We start from the raw sequence: 17,133 nt of genomic DNA on the forward strand, positions 1-17,133 counted from the left end.
TCACTCTAGTATCCCTGTCACCTTACCCCATACATATCTACCTCCATCACTCTAGTATCCCTGTCACCTTACCCCTATACATATCAACCTCCATCACTCTAGTATCCCTGTCACCTTACCCCTATACATATCTACCTCTTCTCCAACTTTGGGTCTTTGATATTTCTTTGCGTCCTGAACCATCTTCCTCACTGCGTGGGGACAAGATATGCGTCCAAGTTTATCACTGATCTTAATTGTTGCCCTAATAGTGGTAAGTGGTATATTTTTTTTTTTGTTGCTATTTTCTCTGTACCCATTGGCGGATTTTATGAAGGTCAACAACCATTTGTCACTTCATTTGTGAGCTCTTTGCCTTTTCCCATGGTAATGGATGACAACAGGAATTTACATGCGTATTACGACATTACCAGTAAAACAGGAAGCCATGGGAGGCCACAATAGTTAATCTGTTGAAATTAACTTAGAATCTGCATTAAAATTCTAATGTTTTATTTTGTTTGATTTTATTTCTGAGAATCTTTAGATGTGCCAATAATTTCAATTCCATATGTGTTATTTCATAGTTTTGATGTCTTAACTATTATTCTACAATGTAGAAAATACAAAAAAATAAGGAAAACTCTGGTATGAGTAGGTGTGTCCAAACCTTTGGCTGTTACTGTGTATATATAGCATCCAATAGCTCAGTATTTATTTTAATTATTTGTTTTATACAGTAATTTTTGCTCATATTTATCAAGGGTGTCTGACTGTATTTTCAATTATGTCTCTTTGGTTCTTGTGCTGGAAATTCAATTCACTTCATGAATTGAGATGGCATTAATCCCTGCCCTCCACTGTGTAGACAGAGAGAGGACGTGACAAATTGCAGTGACTCTCAGCTTCCAGTGAGATCATGACCCAAATCATTCCATGTAATTGCAGATCAGCTGTCTAAAATAAGCCGGGCTCCATTCAGACCTCTATATTTACAGAGCGGGAGAGTATAGGAGGACACTGGGATTGAAGGAATGACAAAGCATGAATGAGCTCGAGAGACTCTGAATAAGAGAGTGAGGGCACAAAGGAGGATAGAAATGAGTGGCGTTGATGGAATAAAATGAATGTCTTCTACCCAGCTCAGAGGGGTCAGGTAGCTTAGGACCCTCTATGAAAACGTGTAGATCTTATGCATATCCTGTAACTTTGAGCAGGTGCTGGATAGCTTTAACAAACTTTTTTTCCCATGTGTTTGTGTCTGAACCAATTGTCTTCAAGAGTCATTTTCCTCCCCTCTCCCTTGTATTTCTGTGCCCCAAGACCCCGTTTAGGAGAAGCATAGAGTAGGCGAAGGTGCCATTGTAAATTATTGTGAATCGAAAGTAGAGGAGGAAGGGGAACATTAGCTTCTCAAAATGTGACTGAAAGCTGTTCAATGGGGTTCCTTAATCTGAGGCAGGTAATGTGAACTCCTGCTTCTTGTGACTTCAGAAGGCCTCATTATGGGCTCAAATAGGAGATATTTCACTGGCATTCCAAGCAGGGCCTCATTTCCCTCCAACTGTAGAGTCAAGTGATTCATGGGGAGAATATATTCCCTTTCAAAACTGCTTTCCTCTATTACTCTACCTTTTCTTGTAACAACTTTCATTTGGACCGTTAAAGACCAAGTTCCCTATTTTCCTTCTGTAAAGATGAAGTTCTGCAGCACTGTCAATTTGGGCTGTGGCATTTTGTTGTGGTATCCTGGAGACTTATTTTGCTTGTCTATTTTTGCCTGTCAGTGTGACTGTGTTTGTTTGTGTCTGTCTGTGTGAATGTTTTTTGGGGTGGGTTAAGAGGCTTGGAAATCTATTAGACACCCCTACTGTAGGACACTAGTGACGATTTATTTTATTTTTTTAACTTATTTTTTATTTTATTTTTTTGCCGACATTGTTTAAAAAACTATTTTCATATTAACGTTTAGATGTATGTCTCATCAGTCAAAGTGATGTGTCTGCAGTATAAATGCAGTATTATCAGTACAGAAATAAAGACATACACAGCTTAAAAAGCCTAGAGGGGGTCATTTCAGGCTAGGTGTACTGCCTACCCCATGCCCGACACTAATACACTAATAGAAATAGCGTCCCTCACTCTTCTAACTTCTTTATAGCCAGAAGTGCTAGATCCAAACTTCAGATGTGCAACTTTCAAGCATTGATGTAATGTAAGATTTGTGCACAAATATTTGAGTTATTTTTGCTCATCTCAGATTCGACACTGATTCCCTCCACTCCTGCACTGTCTTGTTACTTGTGTTGTCTTGATATTTTTCTCGGTTTTCTGTTTTCAGTTTACAGGAACTAATGTTCAGAAGTCTGATTATTCGGTCACTTTTCTTTCATAATTTGAAGCGTATTTTTCCCACTTAACCTCTACTAATGCTTCTGAAAGACCCTTCTGAACAATGGTGTTGAAAGCATTGCAATTGCTGCAGGGTGTTTGTTATACAGCATCAAGCACAAACTGTCTATTTAAAATGGCCTTCACCATGCTGTATTAAAGAAAAGAAAAATGTCCTAGATTTTATCCAGAGGGCCAAACCAGCACTCAGACTCACAACACTAATACTGTAAGCATTCTAAGTTCAAAAATCAATGCAAACCAGATACAGGTTTCAATAAGCCTCGAGTTTGTCAGCATTTCCATTCTGTTTTCAATCGGCTGCAAGTGTGAACATTCCTACCAATAGGATTTTGTATTGAATGGCTGTGTGTGTGGAGACAGATTTCATGTCATACTGTCTAAAACATTTCCAGCTGTACAGTAACGACAGCCATGCACACGGTAGCCCTCAAGCACAAGTTTATTTTTATTAGGAATGTATGGCCACTTATATTCCCGGTAAATATTGTTTTTCTGAATACATTACAGAGGATTTGACAGCTGGTACTAATCCCAAGCAAGTTACATTATGAAAGATCAAGAGTCTGGAACTTCGCTTTAAGAAAATACTGTATGTTGTATAAAAACTTTCAAAGTGATGTATGATTAACTCCGAAGTAAAGTGGTGATAGAGTGAATGTCCTTCAGAGATCATCAGCCTGTCCTGATTTTAAGTTACACTCAGCTCAGATGTTGAGAACAAAACAATGGCAAATTATTCCTCCAGAAACCAAACACATGTTATTGTGGACACTGGATCAGGGGGAGTGGGATGAATGAATAGTCACAATAACCAAGAAACACAAACCTCCTCCACTCTTTCTGTGATTCACTTCCTGCCATGTGTGGATTTGGAGGAGGAAAAGGAAGCCGTTCCTTGACATTCTTGGTGTGATTCTGACTGATGTTGTTTGTGCTAGCTGGAGGCAGGATGTAGGACAAATGAATTGACAATAAAATGGTGGATGGCCACATTGTCTTGTGGCACCACCAGAAAGGATGGAGGTGCTGAGGGCCTGGGGCCACTAAGGCTTTTATTTTAGGGTTCTATTCCCTCACAAAGCTTTCTAACACTGTGTAAACACTACCCCAACAGCCTTTTGCTGAAAACAGGGAGCGGTGGGCAGGTGAGCAGAGTACAGAGGGATAAGAGTTGGTGCCGGTTGAGAATGAAGGGTTGCCACTTGGATCCCATATCTGACGGTTAAGTGCCACCTGTTTGGTGGTGACGCTGTCTGATCTCTGTTGATATAATGGTGGGTGCTTGTATTCATATTAAATGTAATAAACATATCATCTTGAACTAATATTAGAAGGCTAGCAATACAATGGAAACTTTTTGTAGATGTAGCTTGAGGGAATCTCAGCGGCTATCTCCAGTTTAGGTTTTTCTCTCAAATGTTTGTCTCATTGTGCCTTTTGTCGTGTCTGAAACCTAGCAGCAAGGTTAGACTGACACAGTACACTGATCTGTCTTTATCCTATAGGGTCATTCCACCTCAAAAAGCACAAGAAAGAGGATTTTGACACCCACCATCTCAGATTGTCCTGAAATTGTTTCTGTTGTTGTAAGCAGATAAGATTAGCATTCCTGCAACATTGTTTTATATAATTTGATCTCTGAGAAATTAAGCTAATTGATTACACCCAAATTGGCCATTTTAATTGATGGGATTCATATAATATGCAATAAATATAGTGCCTAACATCTGATTTGGACCAAACTTTTTTTCGAACAATGAGTTAGACATGAGGAATCCAAAGAAATGATCTAAAGCCCCTCACGGACCCCACCCCAACCTCACATGCCAATCCCACCCCAACAATGAGTATATCTTATCAGTTCTCTATGTCTAACAAGTAGTTTGGAGCTGCGGCTTGGAGTGTTGGTTCTTTAACCAATGTAACCCTCAGAAAACTGGACCCTCAAACATTAGGGGTGATATGACAAACACTTTCTCTCTCCCTAGAATTGTTAGCTGGGAAGAGCTCCTAGCAGTTGTACCAATAAGGTATTTTTCACATACGTTTTAATTTGTAGATGCAGCACAGACGAGAAGAGTATTATTCATTAGGTTGAGTTTATCAACATGAACTGCAGTAATGAACGCATAATGCCTTCCTCATGGTCTGTTTGTGGCTTGTGCATCACACGTCAGACAGGTTGAGTTTATCAACATGAACTGCAGTAATGAACGCATAATGCCTTCCTCGTGGTGTGTTTGTGGCTTTGCATCACACGTCAGACAGGTTGAGTGTGTGTGTGTGGATTCGAAGATGTTTTCCGAATGTTTCAAGTGCATTTTCCATCCAGTCTATAGCCTTAAGAGGCTATATTTGGGCTTGTTTGTGCACACCACCACATCAGTCAGTCTTCTAAGGAAGTGCACTGGGGAGGGGTGTGTGTGTGTGTACATCTGAGTCCATGTGTTTGTTTTTGCAATCCCTTCCTCTAAAGATTTTACTACAACATTTCACAACCTACTTCAATGTGTGTTGTGCACTGCTTCGGTATGCTGGGCTTTTCTGGGCCATGAATGTGGTATATTTTCAGGATAGTGTTGTTCCACTGAACGAGGTCTTCAGGAAAGGAGGAGAAATAAAACTTCTCAGAGCACCTTGAAGAAACATTTAACCTCCCAGATTGAATAGTGATGTAATGTCTGGGTTTCTGGAAATGTAAAATATATGTTATTTAACTGATGGATGCTCTCGTAAATCTTTATATACGTTAGCTTGAATCAACAGCATTATCATGAATCGCTCCTGATGTACTTTATCACCCTTTATTATAGGGAAAGTCGATGCTGGTAGTTGAAGTGAAATAATGAAAGAGAAAATAACATTCACATCCTGCTAGTTCAGGTGCTGGACATACAAATGAATGAAGAATGAAATTATGTCAGCAGTTGGATCCATACAATTGTTGCAGACATCATTTTTCCAGTTGGAGTGAATTAACAAGTTGCCTGCCTGCTCTTTCTTCTCATAGCGGCACTGCCTTTCCTCATTATGACAGTCGTTTTCCGGCCCTACCAGAGGGGTGTGTACTGTGACGATGAGGACATCAAGTACCCCTTCAAACATGACACTATCACCCACGGCCTGCTGGCTGCAGTCACCATCTCCTGCACCGTTGTCATCGTGAGTCCCGCCCTATACATTCCTCTCTGACACCTAGGTGAGATAAAGAACATCTGACTACATTGATTCCCAGATCAGTGTCACAAACAGGCGTTTGTCTATGTAATCAGTGGACCAAACCATATATTAGCTGTCATACTGGAAGGTTAGATGTAATTCAAGCTCCTCTCTCTTTCTCTTCCCATAGCTAGCATCAGGAGAGGCCTACCTGGTCTACAGTAAGAGGATTCACTCTAACTCTGAGTTCAACGGGTATGTGGCGGCGCTCTACAAGGTGCTAGGTACCTTCCTGTTCGGAGCAGCTGTCAGCCAATCACTGACAGACCTGGCTAAGTTCACCATTGGACGCCTGCGGCCCAACTTCATGGCCGTCTGCAACCCCAAGGTCTGCAAAGGCTACATGCTGGATATCAACTGCACCGGCAACTCTCATGACGTCACTGAGTCCAGGTAGTTACTGAGGTAGAGGGTATGAGGGGAATATTGTTGACTGGTGCATTGCTCTATGCCAGTGGTTATTGCTGAACTGGAACCAATGCTTGTACAAACTGCTGCTCACCAGCACAAGGTGACCACAGCTTAATGCTCTGGTAGAAACACACTGAATAGATCCACTGTAGTCTCCAAACAGTCATGACAGGTTGACATGACCATTTTTAAGAACATTTTTTTTTTTCTCCATTTTTCCAGGTTGTCCTTCTACTCCGGCCACTCCTCCTTCGGGATGTACTGTATGCTGTTTCTAGCAGTGAGTATACAAGGCTAATGGAACAGACGCAAATATCGACTACAAACACCCTTATATTCAACATTCTCAAATGGAATCAATTGATGTAACGCCTCTCCATTTAAATTAGGAGTAATGGCGTAGATATGAAAAGGCAAAATAGAGCAGGCTTTACTGAGAGTGATTGTGCTCATATATAAATATATATCAAGGGCAAGTCAAAAGTTCAGCCGAATTTGGACACAGAGGCTAATGCCCTGCTGGACTGTCATAGACCGGAGATGGAGGCTAGGCCTGTGTTCTGTTCCTGGTTATCTAGTTCAACTGCCCTGGGCCTTGTCATTGTGAAATGTAGTATTTATTAAGATCCCCATTAGCTGCTGACAAGGCAACCGTTACTCTTCCTGGGGTCCAAACAGGAATAAAACAACACATCACAACAAAACAAAAGTCCACATCATAAATAAAACAAATGGTTCCCAAAGTGTTTATAGTCCCCTACCCCTTCAAACATTCAACCTCCAGCTGCGTACCCCCCCTAGCACCAGGGTCAGCGCACTCTCAAATGTAGTTTTTTACCATCATTGTAAGCCTGCCACACACACAACCAGGCTCGTGGGAAGTGACAAAGAGCAATAGGACCAGGGCACAAATAATAATGATCAATAATTTTACTCTTTATTTGACCATCTTACATATGAAACCTTATTTGTTCATCGAAAATTGAATAACTCACCACAGGTTAATGAGAAGGGTGTGCTTGAAAGGATGCACATAACTCTGCAATGTATTGGAGAGAGTCTCTGTCTTAAATAATGTTCCATGCAGTCTGTGCCGGTATTCACATAGGTACGTGGTTGCGAAGGGCATCAGTGTCTTAACAGCGCGTTTTGCCAAGGCAGGATACTCTGAGTGCAGCCCAATCCAGAAATCTGGCGCAGTGGCTTCTAATTAAATTACATTTTCACAGAACCGCTTGTTACAATTTTTATGACGCTCTCTTGTTCAGATATCGGTAAGTGGACTGAGGCAGGGTATGAAAGGGATATTGAATCCAGTTGTTTGTGTCATCCGTTTCGGGAAAGTACCTGCCTAATTACGCACCCAACCTACTCACGGTGCTTCGCTGTATCACATTTGACATTGTCCGTAAGCTTGAGTTCATTTGCACACAAAAAATCATACAATGATGGAAAGACCTGTGTGTTGTCCTTCTTAATGCAGACAGAGAAGAGCTCCAACTACTTAATCATAGCCTCAGTTTTGTCCTGCACATTGAATATAGTTGCGGAGAGTCCCTGTAATCCTAGATTTGGATCATTCAGGCGAGAAAAAACATCACCCAGATAGGCCAGTTATGTGAGAAACTCGTCATCATGCAAGAGGACAGACAAGTGAAAATGATGGTCAGTAAAGAAAACTTTAAGCTCGTCTCTCAATTAAAAAAAACGTGTCAATACTTTGCCCCTTGATAACCAGCGCACATCTGTATGTTGTAAAAGCATTACATGGTCGCTGCCCATATCATTGCATAGTGCAGAAAATACATGAGAGTTCAGGGGCCTTGCTTTAACAAAGTTAACCATTTTCACTATAGTGTCCAAAATGTCTTTCAAGCTGTCAGGTATTCCCTTGGCAGCAAGAGCCTCTCGGTGGATGCTGAAATGTACCTAAGTGGCGTCTGGAGCAACTGCTTGCACGCATGTTACCACTCCACTATGTCTCGCTGTAGGGAGCAACTGCTTGCATGCACGTTACCACTCCACTATGTCTCGCTGTAGGGAGCAACTGCTTGCACGCGCGTTACCACTCCACTATGTCTCGCTGTAGGGAGCAACTGCTTGCACGCGTGTTACCACTCCACTATGTCTCGCTGTAGGGAGCAACTGCTTGCACGCGCGTTACCACTCCACTATGTCTCGCTGTAGGGAGCAACTGCTTGCATGCACGTTACCACTCCACTATGTCTCGCTGTAGGGAGCAACTGCTTGCACGCATGTTACCACTCCACTATGTCTCGCTGTAGGGAGCAACTGCTTGCACGCGCGTTACCACTCCACTATGTCTCGCTGTAGGGAGCAACTGCTTGCACGCACGTTACCACTCCACTATGTCTCCCTGTCATGGCTTATGCGCCATCAGTACAGATATCAACATATCTTGACCACCAAAGTTAATTTGATGACACAAAGCTGTCCAGTACTTTAAAAATATCCTTTCCTGTTGTCCTGGTTTCCAGTGGTTTGCAAAAGAGGGTGTCTTCCTTAATTGACCCTCATAAACGTTACGGACATATACCAGGATGATGAAGGCATTGTCTGTATAGTTTTTTGGGGCCTTTTCCCCCAGCATTGTCCCAGCCATATCCGCGGCAGCAGGAAGAATGAAGTCCTCCACAATAGTATGGGGCTTGCCTGTCCTAGCCACTCTGTATTTCACCATATAAGACCTTCTAGCCCCTTCTTAATAATGGTATCTGTTGCTTTTATACATATCTTACTACTTGAAAGTCGTATTAATTCTCACTCAAAAACGCCTGTGGCTTATTTTTCAAATTGGCATGTTTTGTTTCTAAATGTCTGCTCAAGAGTGAAGGTTTCATCGAGTTGTGAGATAGTACTTTTGCACATATGACACACTTTGGCTGAGGAAAGGCACTACTCCCAATATAAGTGAACCCCAAATCAATGTAGTTCTCATCATATTTGCGCCTCTTCGATGGTCCAACGTCCGTTGTCTGTTGTTCGGTGCTTTCCCGGGTAAGGGGGTAGTAGCTCTTAGAAACTGTCAGTGTCCATGCTAGCTGGGCTATCAACAAATGTAGATTTACTGATGCTAGCATTGGATGTGCTCTTGGAAGCAGAACAACTTGTGTTGTCGACAGGTGCAGGTGTAGTACTGCTGGTAGTAGCAGTACTACCAGTAGAGCTGGTATGTGTCTCTATGGACGCGAGCCTTACATTTTTTATAACTATTTATCCATTTTAGAGCAAACGGAATGAGCAGCAGCTACATTTGGCTACATACGGACTGTTAGTGGGATTCCCACGAGAGAGTAATGGTTGTGATTGGATGTTAATTATTTGACTAGGCTACCTGAATTTGACATTGTTATTTTGCTGGTTTAATTGTATTTTTGGCAGTGAAACGAGGCTACTCAGGTGAGAAAAAACCCTCACACAAATGTATAGCCCCGTTGGAAAATATAAATGGACTATTTGAAAATGTGAAGATCATTTTTTTTAAACAAATACAACTAAAACATAAAAAAAAAAAAAAGTGAATCACATTTTTATTTGGCGTATCCCCGACGGCATTGCGCGTACCCCCAGTACCCAGTTTGGGAATACCTAGTCTACATCATAAATAAAACAACTACATCATAACAAAACAATCTACATAATAAATTCAATAAAATATAATAAATAAATAAAATAAAATAATTATAAAATAAAACAATTACATCACAACAAAACAATAAATAAACATAAATAAAATGATACATCACAAAAGACATTGTGCACTATACAAATGTACAATAATACAATATTACTGTGTGTGCATGCATGTCTTTACAGTCCGTGTTTTGCCGTGAGGTGTTTTTTAATTAATTTTTTATTATAATGTAACCTTTATTTAACTAGTCAGTTAAGAGCAAATTCTTATTTACAATGACAGCCTACCGGGGAACAGTGGGTTTAACTGCCTTGTTCAGGGGCAGAACGACAGATTTTTACCTTGTCAGCTCGGGGATTTGATTCAGCAACCTTTCGGTTACTGGTCCAACGCTCTAACCACTAGGCTACCTGCCGCCCATTTTTTATGTTTTTTTTCTGATTTCACTGCTAGCTTGTACTGGAGCCATGATGTGGAAGAGTTCCATGTGGTCATGGCTCTAGTACATTGCTGTACAGTGCAATGCACTGCATTTGTAATGTCAAGAAAGCAGAGCAGCATTTTATCACAGACAGACATCTCCCCATCTTAGCAACTGTTGCATCAATATGTTTTGAGCATGTAAGTTTGCAATCTAGGGTTACACCATGCAGTTTAGTCTGCTCAACTCACTCAATTGCCACATTATTCATTAAAATATTTAGATGAGGTTTAGCTTTTAGTTGTTTTTTATATTTAGGTGTAGCTTATTACTAGCCTCCCATTCTAAAACTGACTGTAGCTGTTTATTATAGGTTGCAGTGATTTCACTTGCAGTGGTAGCTGAAGTGTAAATGTTGAGTCATAAACACACAAGCTTTACTCAAGGCTAGTGGTAAGTCATTAGTAAAAATAGAAAACAGTAAAGGACCAAGACAGCTGCCTTGAGGTATATCACACTCTACCTGGTTTACGTGAGAGAGGCTTCCATTAAATAAAACCCTCTGTGTTCTATTAGGTAGGTATCTCTCAATCCACGATATGGCAGAGGATGTAAAGCCATAACACGTCTTTTTCAGCAGCAGATTACAATTGATAACCTCAAAAGCGGCACTGAAGTCTAACAAAACATCTCCCACAATCTTCTTTCTGCTTATCATCAGTCATTTGTCTCAGTGCCATACATGTTGCGTGCCCCTCCCTATCAGCGTGCTGAAAGTCAGTTGTTAATTTGTTCAGCTGTTTGAACCAGAAAGGGGTACTTTAATATTCTTGGGTAGCGGAATGACTTTTACTTCCCTCCAGGCCTGAGGGAACACACTTTCCTGTAGGCTTAGATTGAAGAGATGGCAAATAGGATTGGCAATACGGTCCACTACTATCCTCAGTCATTTTCCATCCAAGTTGTCAGCACCAGATGGTGTGACATCATTGATCGACAGCAATAAATCTAGCCATTGACAGACAGACAGACAAGCAAGGCAGGCAGGAGACTCTAGCAGACGACTCGGTCCTCACTGCCAATCAAAGCAATCAGTAATCTGCTCTGCTTTGTTCCTCTTTCATATTCCCTATTAGATGTGATTAATATCTCCATTTCCCTACAAGTGTTGAATGCAGAGATTGAGTGTATGTGCGGTAGGGGGGCATGCATGGATGCCAATTTACACACCTACTATGGCAGGAGCCTGGTAGCAGCCCAGAGAAATGAATGTGCCAGTTAGATATTCTGGCAGCAACTCTCCTCTTCTGTGAAAATGGTTTTCAGTCCATAGTTGGGCATAAATTAGATCAACGTTCAACATCTTTTCATGGTTTATGCAATTCAAAGCATACCATATTTCTGTTTTTACTGGGATTTGATTTAGTATGAAGGGGCATTTAACTTTTAAATTATTGCCTGTTATCATGTTTATCTGACTAAATCAAATCACATTTCATTTAATGTATTTAACAAAGTAACGACACACTTGACAGAAAGAAATTGAATACAATTCTTGCCTGTTACATGTTTATCTGACTAGTGACTACATGTAGCCTACTGATGTTAGCATTTTGTAAAAGCTGAACAATGTGCTTTCATATTAGCCACTTGTAGAATGGACTCTCACACACTGTATACATGAAAATAACATTTACTAACAAATGCTGTGTTTCAGACGTTCATTGAGGCATATTTGATGGACTGAAATATGATGATAGGCTTAATGTTACTGGGGCCAGTTTACAGTCAAATAACATTGCCTTATTTGGTGAGATGGTTCACCACTTGTGAACACAAAAACCACTAATGACCTCAATCAGCAGTAAAAGCAAATAGTCTTCAAACAAAGATAGCTCTACTTATGAGAACTGAAACATCTCCTCCCTCTCTTTCTCTCTAGTTGTATGTCCAGGCGAGGCTGAGGGCAAAGTGGGCCAGACTCCTCCGACCCACAATCCAGTTCTTCCTGGTGGCTTTTGCAGTGTACGTGGGCTACACCCGCGTGTCCGATTACAAGCACCACTGGAGCGACGTTCTGGTGGGCTTCCTCCAAGGCGCTCTCATTGCCATCCTCAACGTGAGTGTTGCCTGCTGGCTTTTTATTGTTCCTAGTCCCCTGTTTTGATCGAACCTCTTTCAGCAACGCCTTTGGGAAGTCTCGGAGACGTGGGTGATTCATATTGGAAAGCGTAGCTGCGATTCGTATTTCAGACTACTGCATGCAATTGGGGACCCTCCCAGGCCCAATGTTTTATGACTTCTCTGGCCTGGTTAGAGAGCTGGAGGGGTTATGCAAGCTGGAGCTGGAGCTGGAGCTGGAGGGGTGTGTTCCTCTGAGACGTGGAGCAGCTGCATGGTGCCCTCCACCACCAGACATACAGTATACAATCACATTTTCCAGCCCTACTCTGGTCCTCTCACTTTGTCTGACCCACACCATTTCACTCCTCTCCTCCCTACAGGTGCGACACGTGTCAGACTTATTCAAGCAGGGTCCTCCCCACTGCTCCAGCCCAGACACGGTCGAGAACGAGGAACTGGAGCGCCGCAAACCCAGCCTGCAGATTGCAGATGCAGATCACAACAACCATTACAGCTACCCAGGGCCTGTGTGAGAGGGGCCAACCCAGTCAACCACTCTCACAACAAGCTCCCACAAACCACTGGACTGACTGAGGGGGCTGCGCACATTACCAGAATCCTCTATGTCCTGGGTGCACCAGCGCATGAGTGGGAGAGGACTTTTATATTGAGACATCATGGTTGATGTTCACTAGTTTCTTAGTATATTCGTCTCAGAAGTTTTTATGTTGCTTTTTTTTAACACAATAGATAAGGTAAGAGTACCAAACATTCAGATAAGAAAGAAAGACCATTCTCAGAAGGGAAGATGTCTAGATGAGTCCCATTTTAGTGCACCTTTAGTCATATGAGTAATCTGAACTTCAGTGGGAGTTTGGGATTGATATGTTGATTGTTTCACCTATGTGAAATGGACTGCAGAGATTTAGAAATGTTGATGTTGATTGTGTAAGCTTGATATACCACTAGATCACAAACAATCAATGCAAACGTTTGGCATAAAGATTTGAGAAATTGAAAATGAGAAATTCTGCTTTTAGCTATGCACATTCTGGCATCAATCACTCTATTTTCTTAATGAAGAAATCAATGTTTTAACAGTAACATTGCTCCTTTAAGGTATTTGGAAAGTGCCTATTCATTTTTATTTTATAGATTACTTTATTCACAAGGTCAGAAATGTATATAATGCCAGCACTGTTAAGGTATTGTGCAATCACAATCACCCCTGTTAGCCACTATGAGCCACAAATACTGTATCTGATAATATTATGGCATTTTTATTTTTTCAAGTATGTTATTTTTTCTGTGGCCCATATCAAACCAGTGCCTTCTTGGACTAGTGCCCTTTAAGATTGACACAAATGGATCAGATTCCAAGTTCACAACACAAACCAGATGCCTTAACATGAGCCTTTAAGAGTTGTAATGATACAGCTTACCATTCGAGTCATTTGTGGCAAGCTGGTATAATGCTCTATGCAAAGTTCAAGGATTTTTATTTTCTTGTGTGGACTGCTGGGGCTAATTTGTGAAGAAATGCTCCTGTACAGTGACTATGTCAGGCCCTGCTTGGCACAGGAGGACTGATGACAGATCAGTCAGCTCTGGCAGAGAGAGGCTCACCTCTGGTAGTAATTGTGAGGCAGAGAGCTGACTCAGAGCTGGCCTGTGACTGTGGAATGGCAAGGTACTCAGAGGGGCCTCCTGCTAAGACGCACGGACTTCAAGAGATTTAAAGACTTTTCTTTGAATTCCATAAATGATAACCACCGGGAGCAGCTTCAGTGAAGTGTTGTTGTTGTGTAACGTCTCACCTGTGTATTACTGAATCCCCCAGCCCAAATTTACCCATGAAGCAATAGTATCACAATGTTATGGGGTTTGAGTTTCCTCCAGGTTTCCATCATAAAAGGCCCTCCGTTAGCCTTGTTCTGGGTGGTGTGTGTTTCATATGTAATAATACTATTCCTGGCCTCCCGGGTGGCGCATTGGTCTAGGGAACTGCAGCGCTAGCTGTGCCACCAGAGACTCTGGGTTCGTGCCCAGGCTCTGTCGCAGCTGGCTGCGACCGGGAGGTCCGTGGGGCGACGCACAATTGGCCTAGCGTCGTCCGGGTTAGGGAGGGTTTGGCCGGTAGGGATATCCTTGTCTCATCGCGCACCAGTGACTCCTGTGGCGGTCCGGGCGCAGTGCATGCCAACCAAGGTCGCCAGGTGCACGATGCGGCTGGCTTCCGGGTTGGATGCGCGCTGTGTTAAGAAGCAGTGCGGCTTGGTTGGGTTGTGTTTCGGAGGACGCATGGCTTTCGACCTTCGCCTCTCCCGAGCCCGTACGGGAGTTGTAGCGATGAGACAAGATAGTAATTACTAACAATTGGATACCATGAAATTGGGGAGAAAAGGGGGTAAAACATTTTTTCAAATGTTTAAAGAATAATAATACTATTCCCATTAGCGGATTGGTCCTGGTTGGCCATTATATGTACAGTTGAAGTTGGAAGTTTACATACACCTTAGCCAAATACATTGAAACTCACTTCTTCACAATTCCTGAAATGTAATCCTAATAAAAATTATCTGCCTTAGGTCAGTTAGGATCATCTTTATTTTAAGAATGTGAAATATCAGAATAATAGTAGAGAGTGATTTATTTCAGCTTTTATTTATTTCATCACATTCCTAGTGGGTCAGAAGTTTACTTGCACCCAATTAGTATTTGGTAGCATTGTCTTTAAATTCTTTAACTTGGGTCAAACTTTTCGGGTAGCCTTCCACAAGCTTCCCACAATAAGTTGGGTGAATTTTGTCCCATTTCTCCTGACAGAGCTGGTGTAACTGAGTCAGGTTTGTAGGCCCCTTGCTCGCACACGCTTTTTCAGTTCTGCCCACAAGTTTTCTATAGGATTGAGGTCAGGGCTTTATGATGGCCACTCCAATACCTTGACTTTGTTGTCCTTAAGCCATTTTCCCACAACATTGGAAGCACCCCCACAACATGATGCTGCCACCCCTGTGCTTCATGGTTGGGATGGTGTTCTTCGGCATGCAAGCCTCCCCATTTTCCTTCAAACATAACGATGGTCATTATGGCCAAACAGTTCTATTTTTGTTTCATCAGACCAGAGGACATTTCTCCAAAAAGTACGATCTTTGTCCCCATGTGCAGTTGCAAACTGTAGTCTGGCTTTTTTATGGTGGTTTTGAAGCAGTGGCTTCTTCCTTGCTGAGCGGCCTTTCAGGTTATGTGGATATAGGACTTGTTTTACTGTGGATATAGATAATTTTGTACCTGTTTCCTCCAGCATCTTCACAAGGTCCTTTGCTGTTGTCCTGGGATTGATTTGCACTTTTCGCACCAAGGTATGTTCGTCTCTAGGAGACAGAACGCGTCTCCTACCTGAGGGGTATGACTGCTTTGTGGTCCCATGGTGTTTATACTTGCGTACTATTGTTTGTACAGATGAACGTGGTACCTTCAGGCATTTGGAAATTGATCCCAAGGATGAACCAGACATGTGGAGGTCTACAATGTTTTTTCTGAGGTCTTGGCTGATTTCTTTTGATTTTCCCATGACGTCAAGCAAAGAGGCACGGAGTTTGAAGGTAGGCCTTGAAATACATCCACAGGTACACATCCAATTGACTCAAATGATGTCAATTGGCCTATCAGAAGCTTCTAAATCCATGACATCATTTTCTGGAATTTTCCAAGCTGTTTAAAGTCACAGTCAACTTAGTGTATGTGAACTTCTGACCCACTGGAATTGTGATACAGTGAATTAAGTGTAATAATCTGTCTGTAAACAATTGTTGGAAAAATTACTTGTTTCATGCATAAAGTAGATGTCTTAACCGACTTGCCAAAACTATAGTAATAGTAACAAGAAATGTGTGGAGTGGTTGAAAAACTAGTTTTAATTACCCCAACCTAAGTGTATGTAAACTTCCGACTTCAACTGTATGTCAAACATTATGCTGTTCTGTTCACTGTACATTTATCTATCCATAGCTGTTTATGTATGCACAAAAGGAATCTAAATAAATACCAAATACACCATGTTTCAATGCAATGCTATATTTTCATATTAACAAAACAGCTGAGTCTCTGCGTAGCTTTCATCAAGGTTTAATCTTCGATGCATGCATTGTCTTGACACGTTGTTTGTCATACATTCCATTCCACATTTAATGAGTGCATTCCAAAGAACTCATTCAGTAATCAAATAATTTGTTGCCATGCTGGTTTCACTCTTGCAACACATTTCACAAGTATGTGTAACGGTTTTCTGTATGTGAAAGAGAGTCGGACCAAAATGCAGCGTGTAGATTTCGATCCATGTTTTAATAACAAACGAAACACGAATCTAAATACAAACACTACAAAACAATAAACGTAATGAACGAAAACCGAAACAGCCTATACTTGTGTAAACTAACTCCGAACAAGGACATCAGAACACTAAGGACAATCACCCACGACAAACTCAAAGAATATGGCTGCCTAAATATGGTTCCCAATCAGAGACAACGATAAACACCTGCCTCTGATTGAGAACCACTTCAGACAGCCATAGACTTAGCTAGAACACCCCACTAGCTACAATCCCCATACATACACACCACATACAAAAACCCATGCCACACCCTGGCCTGACCAAATAAATAAAGATAAACACAAAATACTTCAACCAGGGCGTGACAGAACCCCCCCCCCCCCCCCCCCCTAAGGTGCGGACTCCCGAACGCACCTCAAAACAATAGGGAGGGTCCAGGTGGGCGTCTGTCCATGGTGGCGGCTTCGGCGCGGGACGTGGACCCCACTCAATCAATGTCTTAGTCCCTTCTCCTCGCGTCCTTGGATAGTCCACCCTCGCCGCCGACCATGGGAGCTCGGGACTGAGGCAGCT

General features: G+C 42.0%; 1 protein-coding gene across 1 annotated transcript in view; it reads left to right on the forward strand.

Moving 5' to 3' along the window:
• Positions 1–16,285, forward strand: part of LOC110521462 (phospholipid phosphatase 2) — a 31,585-nt gene extending 15,300 nt beyond the window's left edge. Inside the window, exons 2-6 of the mRNA XM_021599020.3 lie at positions 5,405–5,556; positions 5,744–6,006; positions 6,247–6,304; positions 12,043–12,219; positions 12,605–16,285. Of these exons, the coding sequence (XP_021454695.1) occupies positions 5,405–5,556; positions 5,744–6,006; positions 6,247–6,304; positions 12,043–12,219; positions 12,605–12,757 (803 nt within the window). The 3' untranslated portion in view covers positions 12,758–16,285. The remainder of the gene's footprint in view (positions 1–5,404; positions 5,557–5,743; positions 6,007–6,246; positions 6,305–12,042; positions 12,220–12,604) is intronic.
• The last annotated feature ends 848 nt before the right edge of the window (positions 16,286–17,133 follow it).

This window comes from Oncorhynchus mykiss, chromosome 4 (genome assembly GCF_057628025.1).
Source record: "Oncorhynchus mykiss isolate SJ-2025 chromosome 4, ASM5762802v1, whole genome shotgun sequence".
NCBI lineage: Eukaryota > Metazoa > Chordata > Actinopteri > Salmoniformes > Salmonidae > Oncorhynchus > Oncorhynchus mykiss.